This window comes from Medicago sativa, chromosome 2 (genome assembly GCF_051527215.1).
Source record: "Medicago sativa cultivar Bolivia chromosome 2, Bolivia_mono, whole genome shotgun sequence".
NCBI lineage: Eukaryota > Viridiplantae > Streptophyta > Magnoliopsida > Fabales > Fabaceae > Medicago > Medicago sativa.
The window spans coordinates 63,294,612-63,302,885 of record NC_140750.1 but is presented as its reverse complement, the minus strand read 5'-3'; the positions used below and the strand labels follow the sequence as shown (position 1 = coordinate 63,302,885).

General features: G+C 31.7%; 1 protein-coding gene across 1 annotated transcript; it reads right to left on the bottom strand.

The window, feature by feature from the left end:
* Positions 1-5,727: 5,727 nt before the first annotated feature.
* Positions 5,728-7,292, bottom strand: LOC146949568 (epidermis-specific secreted glycoprotein EP1-like). Its single transcript, XM_085745544.1, has one exon. The coding sequence runs from the start codon at positions 7,262-7,264 to the stop codon at positions 5,909-5,911; it is 1,356 nt and encodes a 451-aa protein (XP_085601670.1). The 5' UTR covers positions 7,265-7,292; the 3' UTR covers positions 5,728-5,908.
* Positions 7,293-8,274: the final 982 nt, after the last annotated feature.

Sequence of the window (8,274 nt, the reverse complement as noted above, 5' to 3'; positions counted from 1 at the left end):
ATAAATCAAGACTTTATCATATTTATTATATAGTTTTATTTGGAAACATTATGGATAAGAACAAATGAAACACATTATTGTAAACCAGAAGTTTACAAATCATGTTTCAAACCTCAAATGGATAAAAACAAATGAAACACATATTATTGTAAACCAGAAGTTTACAAATCATCTTTCAAATGGTAATTCTTAAAGATATATAACAATCCCTGAAGGATTGCTCAAAATGATTTTTCTTGATCATTTATAATATAGTTCCTGAATAACTATAAAGATTACTCAAAGCTCCTGAAGAGCTAATGTATTGTTACATAGAGTAACAAAATTACACATTGAGGTTACATTTAATATAATTTTATTGAGTTTTAAGATATTCATCTAAATGGATATCATATTGAAAAATATATGTTAAACATCTCTATTACGAGATATACTATGGTGAAAATAAGCGTAATGGAAAAATGATGTTGTCTATGATTTGTAATACGCTTATATTAGTGCAATGAAAGCACATATTATGTAAACCAGAAGTTTACATATTATATTAAGTTTGTCGTTGGCAAGACCGGTTGGGTTATCCCGGATCTATTATGATGCAAAAATAGATAAATTTTAATGGATTTGTATTGAAGATCCAGTAGATTCTTCAATCAAATAATTTTTTTCTTCAAGGAAGTAGAAAATTTGAGGATTTTAGTCCTTCAATACATGTAAATGTGTATAAGGTGATATTTGTGAATAAATACACTGAAAATATGGATCAACTAAATGACATGTGTGGTTATTGTTAACTCACAAACCTGAAGCTTGTGAGATTATTCGACCAACAATGTATGATTATTGTTAACTTACAAACCAGAAGTATGTGAAATTATTTTGTCAACAAATTTGACAATGAGTTTATTTTCTGAACTTTTCAGAAAGCGTTTGATAAGTATCATTTGTCAATTAAAATTGATATTGAAAAATTGCTAGCATATGCTCATAAAAAAATGGACTTGAAGATCCATTCTTTAGACGTCTAAAGTTAATTGTATGATTGATACTTATGAAACCATACATTATAAACTCTATTTTGGGAATCAACAATCTTTTATGTTGATATATTGATTTGCATCAAGCCAACTTATTACTATATGTAAGTCCTCCCTCTAATTCATCATTGGTTTTAGGTTAACAATCTAATATTTCTCATCTTAGTAAATTTTTGGATGTGTTGTGTATATCACAATTGCTCCAATATAATACACTAGGATAAATCTTGAAAGAATATTGGGAAAACATTTTTGATATGAATCTCCATCTATCATAAGTTTTATTAAGTCAACTTGTTTACAACCCAGTAGGTTGATTATCGATTGATGGATTAGTTTTCCCAATATTAGGGGGAGATGATAAGCAGCTAAAAAATGTGAACCTGAAGTTCAAATAAATTATTTGAAAGGAAATATTATTGTCTCATCATGATCCTCAAGATATAACTCATTTGCAAAGTTAAACAAATTGAATATTAGCTGCTAATGCTCCAAACGAAATAGATATCCCTGTAGGATATTCTAATATTGCAAATGAATCTCAACCGTGCCTGAAGCATGGTAGACCAATCGGTTCCAAATATAAAAATCCTCGAATAATAAAGGAGCTTAAAGGAAAGATAACCCAAACGAGGATATAAAAAATCTAAAAGAGTGTTATGACATAATCGATTTTCCAGTTCCAGAAGAACTGATCAGGTACCTAAAATTTATGAAATATCAATTAATTATGTCATGAATGAAAGATCTCAATGGAATGAGATGGAACCGAAATGAAGTCAACATTGACGTGTTTTTGCATATAATATAGCGCTATATGTGATAAGTAAAAACGAGGATCACATGTTAAAATCTATTAAAGTTATAGATAATCAAAATATTTACAAATGAAAAGAGACAATTCTAGTGAAATCAAACTCGCTTCATAAAGCAGACTTTTTTGGACTTGTAGTCCACACACTTGAAGGTGTGAAGTTAAATGGATATATATAATTTTTCGCGCGAAAGGGGAATTAGATTGATAAAATACATGTATATAAAGTTTGATATGTTCACCGGAAGTGAATTGGTAAATGTCTACCATTTATTTTTAATAGACAACTATTTTTAAGAGACATATTCACCATGAAGTGAATTCAAGAACTTTTTCATACTTGATTAAGTTTAGTAGCACATGAAAGGATCAAATTATATGAATGATGCACTACAATTTATTTGTATCACTCACTTAATAGTGATGATTATATGAAACTCCCTGAAGGATTTCATTTGCATAAAACATGCCATCAAAACTATTGAAAAGATGACATCATTTGGCCATCTTAAGGATTTAAAAATGGACTTGTTATAATTGAATTTATGATAATGGTATAAATATTATTAGAACTCCTGAAGAGATTTTAAATTTTGTTATATAAAGGTTGATATGGACAAATCTCATCCATTGTCTACTCCAATGGTTGTAAGATCCATAGATGTGGAAAAAGATCCTTTTAGACCTCAAGAAGACGGGAGAAGAACTACTTGGTCCTGAAGTACCATATCTCAATGCAATAGAAGCGTTGATGTATCTTGCTAATTATACACGTACTGATATATCATTTTCTATCAATTTATTATCAAGATATAGTTCTTCACCTACACGAAGACATTGGAATGGAGTCAAACATGTACTTCGTTAGCTTCGAGATGCAAGTTATTTGTCAAATCCTCATCATGGTAGATCACAAACGAGTTACTTATTTACAAGTGGAGATACAACCATTTCATGGAGATATGTATATCAGACCATAACAACAACATCATCAAATCATGCAAAACTTTTAGCACTTCACGAGGCAAGTAGAGAATGTGTTTGATTAAGGTCATTGATTCAACATATACAAAATAATTGTGGTTTATCTTCTGGAAGAATGGATGCAACAATCATTTATGAAGATAATACATCATGTATTGCTCAGTTGAAAGAAGGATACATTAAAGGAGACCAAACAAAACATATTTCTCCCAAATTCTTTTTCACCCGTGATCTTCAGAAGAATGGTGATATGCATTCAACAAGTTTGTTCGTGTGATAATCTTGCAGATGATTTTACAAAGTCACTCCCAAGTAAAGTTTTTGAGAAACTTGTATTAAGATTTGGTCTTCTCCGTATATTTGTCTTCATGAGGGGGAGAAATAAATGTGTCCTGCACTCTTTTTTCCTTCACCAAGGTTTTGTCCCATTGGGTTTTCCTGGTAAGGTTTTTAACGAGGCAGTTCGCACTCAAAAGGATATTGTACTCTTTTTCCTTCACTATAATTTTTTCCCACTGGGTTTTATTTTAGTAAGGTTTTAATGAGGCATATCCATGATGGACATCCAAGGGGGAGTGTTATAAATATTATAGTGGATATCCAAATAGTAAATGGGTTAATGAGCTATACTACTAGATCATTGGGCTTAGTCCATAAGCTATTATATTTCCCTATAAATAGAGCTCATTTGTAACATTCTCAACTACATCAGAGAATAATAATACTTCTCTCTATTCTCTCTTCTTCTCCTTCTCTCTATTATTGTTTCTATTTACTTAGTTTCATAACAAATTTGACGTAATTTGATTTAATTTTCACAAGTAAAAGAATTGATTACTAACTGGGCATAACTTTTATGCAATACTAGCATGCCCGTCTTTCCCTTTTTCTGACAAAGAAATATAAAATAATAAAAATAAAATAAATTAAGTGAGGGTAATTAGGAAAAAAATTATTACAGCAAATTACAATATTTTACATAATGTTAAAATAAGATTTTTGGTACAGTGTCTAATATTATTCATATTATTGTGAATTGATCCTTCTATTTGTTGTGGATCGTTTCTATTTTAATGAAATTTATTTAATTTTTCAATTGATAATTAAAATGAAAAGGAAAAATTCAACTATAGGGAGGTATTTCCTTTATATATTGGTAAAAAATAATATTAAATTTTTTTAGAGGAGATAAATATTAAATGTTAGATATTATTGCTCAAAAAAAATGTTATATATTATAAAGAGGTTTTATGTATTTGATAATAAATTTTGTCAAAAAAAAAATGTATTTGATAATAAAAGTGATTTGATTTAACCAATCAATTGGTCTTAAGAGAACAATGAGCTCCACGAAAGATGAACCGTTAAGAAGAACCTGAATTTGATTTATGGATCTAACAATTATTGATCGTGTTTTACTTATCTTCTGGCGAACTCTTGATCAACATGATCCTTTCGCTTGAAAATCAGAGCTCTAACACACAAAAAAAAAAAGTTATATGATATATTTTCATAAAATAAAATAGAATTAAACTATTGACTTTTTTTTACCATTCTTAAAATTGACTTGATTTGATTTTTTTTTTTATTTGTTTAAATAACTTTTAACTTTTTACGATTCTTAAACTTTTGACTTGATTTGATTTGATTTAAACTTTTGACTTGATTTGATTTATTTTGACTGGTAAAATAATATATTATCACCTTGGCATGATTTTTATGTAATATATGAAAGCATGATATTATAATGGTTATTAAATGATGAATAGTGGGTGTTTGGCCCTAAAAAAACACCATGTAATGCAATAAATAGAAATTAAGTTTAGTGGAAGAGATTACATTCTTACGAAATGGGCTTATATGGTTTTAAACTCTATATGCAAGAGGTATCCAAGAACTTAAAAAGAAGGTTTAATAACATTTTTTATCCTCTATTTTATCATTTTCACGAAAAATAGTCCCTTTAAGATCAGATTTTGAGCCATAATTCAGATTTTGAGCCAAAACATAATGATATATTGTCTTTAAAAAGTAAAGTTTTGATCCCAAAAGTGGTATTTTCTATTCAAAATAAAAAAATCAAACAATAAATCACCACTTTAAGATCCAAAAATCACCATCTTTCAAGCAAAAGAATGAGGTTAGACCAAAATTATCTCAAAAGTGATGATACAGGGGGTTGGAAAAGTGCAATAAAGTCTTAAAAAGTACCTCAAGTTAAAAGAACCTATAAAAAGGGATTGATAGTATTTTTTTTTGCCTTAAATGCTCTTTTGGTCCCTTAACTAAAAAAAAGACCGTTTGAATACTTTTAAGTTTTTTTTTAGTCTCGTTTTGGTCCTTTCTGTTAGGTTCCAGAGTTAACACGTGTCACCTTGTCATTGGTTCTGGGAATTTCTATTTTACAAAAAAAAATTATTTTTTTTGTAAAAAAATATTATTTATTTTTTTTGTAAAAAAAAATCTCCGACCAATGACAAGGTGACACGTGTCCACACTTAACGTTTTTTTATTAAACCTAACGGAAACCTAACATAAGGGACCAAAACGAGACTAAAAAAAATTTAAAGTACTCAAACAGTCTTTTTTTTTAGTTAAGGAACAAAAGTGATACTTGTTAAATACTTAAGGGAACAAAAGAGCATTTAAGCCTAATTTGTTTAAAGGACGGGTGTGTTAGGTCAATGTTGTTGTGTAACACATTGCGACACTTCAAAAGTTTAGTAAGTGGGGTGTCCGGGGTTCGAACTCCGACCCCTGCATATATCATGCAGTATCCCTTATCAAATGAACTAAGCTCACGGGGACAGATACAACACAACTTTATTGCAATCGAAAACCACTAGCAGGAATAACTAAATTAAATTGATGCAATTAAAATATAATACCAAGACCTTCCAAAAGAGAAATCTAAGCTTATCTTATTACTTATTAGGGGAATTTGGATATAACACAATTACTGCATGGATGGTCCTCCGATCTGAAGTGAACAGTCAAGATCTCACACTGCGTGAAACCGTTAAAATTCTGCTGTAAATTTAGGACCGTCGGATCACAGACTCATAGCTGAGATGTGTTACTGCAGCAAACTGTGTGAATTTACAACTGAAGCAAATTCAGGTCCCTTATTAGGCACCTTAATAAAACCCACGTGTGTGGTATTTTCAACTCTAGTAAGAGTTTGAAGATCATAAGCTATCCAACACCTTGAGTTATCTTTGTGGTAGAAATACCCAACACACTTACAATCCTTGGTACATTTATTTGCACAAGTATCTTCACTTACTCTATCACCAGTAGTGTATTTACTCATGTAATGCTCAACTCCTTCAATTTTGTAGTAATGAAATTCACTTGCATTGCATACTCCTCCTAAAGGCTTAGGACTACACTTATTACTCCAACCAAATATTCCATTCTCCAGAGGACAACCAACACATTGATTATCCTCACAAAGCCCAAATTTCCCACATCTCTCTGGCAATTGACACTCACCCTCATCTTCATCTTCATCAAAGAGAGTGTATGTCACTTTCCAAACACCACTACGCACATCTAAGAAATATGTGTGAAATTTGATGTTACCATCAATTCCAAGCCTAAGATATGTTAAGGTACTATTATTCACTGGCCTACCAATGATACTACTACCAGAAGTGGTAGAATTGGCAACAAAAAAATCAAATCCATACTCAAAAGATTCTGGATCAGATTTTAGTGTGACATTTTCTAATGAACCTTTTTCAAATGAAAACCAAGAAGATGAAAACCAATATTTAATTGGCTTAGGAGAATTTTTACTCTTATAATATAAAGCCAAACCTTTAGGCTCCAAAACCAAACTATAAGGACCGTTAACATTTTCTTTTTCTGAAAACCTACTAACAAGTTTTGAAGGACCATTAGGCTTTAAATATTGATCAACCAAAAGGGTATCTGTAGGATGATCAAAACTTTGCCAAACAAAACTACCTTTAGTATCAATTAAAACCATGTTACCATTTGAGAGTAACCTAAAGGCAACAACACCTTTATTGGAAGTGTTTGTTTGCCAAACAATTCTTCCATCAGCATTAGCCAACACAAGATTTCCATCAGCACCTAATGAAAAAGTACCATTTTCACCAACTGGGTTACCTCTATTTGCTTCCCATACCCACCGGAAGAGCTGCTCCGATCGTTGAAGTCCGATTCGAAGGGCTAAAGTGAAGGCATTTGGAGTAGTGTTGTAAAAACCAACTTGGAATGGAGCATTGAATATGCTTATCATTCTGTAATCACCTCCATATTCTACTATGTATGGTCCAAGTTCACCTGAATTTTCAAATTTAAAGGTTTCATTTTGTGGAACAATTGCATGAGCAATTAAGATGGAAGATGAAAAGAACAATAATGTGAGAAATGCGAGTTTGGGATTAAGAAAAATAGACATTGTTGTGTGAATTTTGATTGATGGATGTGTTTTGCTATATGTTGGGTATCTTCTATTTATAGTATTTATTCAATGTGAGAGGTGGCACTTTGGTGACATTAATGTCACGGTGACATTAAATCTGAACCACACATTGCCATTGCCATTGCATCTGGGCCACACAACACATCTAATGTCACCCAATGTGTGGCCCAGATTTAATGTCACCGTGACATTAATGTCACACAAGTATTTCCCGTGAGAGGTTAGACAGTACATGAGGCATCTTTTGGTCAAACTTGTCCACTCAAGTACAATATAGAAAATTAGTGGATTTGGACCTAGGTCTAGATAACAATAACATGAGTATACTATTATTAGTTATGTTTCAAAATATAAGATATTTTGATAGAAAGGGAATAGGGGTAGTACTTTCGAGCAGTACCAGCTCCAGAAGTTAAGATAAGAAGGGAAATTTTAATTGATATTTTCTGCCTTTTCATTCAATACATCAGAAGACTATATAGAGTCAAAACCCTATTCTAGCTTATCAGATCATTGACACTTGTCATAAGATCCCTAAAAGGCAATAACAAACTCTTTCTAGAATGTAAGTAATACAATAATTCTTTTATCATTTAGTCCCCTTAGGGAATCCTATGTAGTCACGTGCCCAAACTGGCTCTCTCTTGTTTCTGTTGGGCCTGGTGCTCTTCTTTTCAATTCCTTCAGCTGGTCCAACTTTAGAATCATGGTCCTTTCCTAGCTGCACCTCCATATCATTGCCTACCCCATCAAGCACAATCTTGTCCTCAAGATTACAATTAGGATATGATTCCAACAGCTCCTTCCAATTTTCCCAAGTATTCTCAGCAGTGGACAATCCTTCCCACTGGACTAAAACCTGTAGGACAGTACCTTTTGGTGTCTGCAGCTTGCGCACGCCCAATAGCTGGGCTGGGTGTAATGGTACTAATGTACCGGTAACTGACTCGTCCAAGACAGGAACTTGTGAGGGAGGTGTACCAAAG

Excerpts from the sequence above, each read along its gene's own strand:
- LOC146949568 (XM_085745544.1), bottom strand. The coding sequence starts at position 7,264 with ATGTCTATTTTTCTTAATCCCAAACTCGCATTTCTCACATTATTGTTC.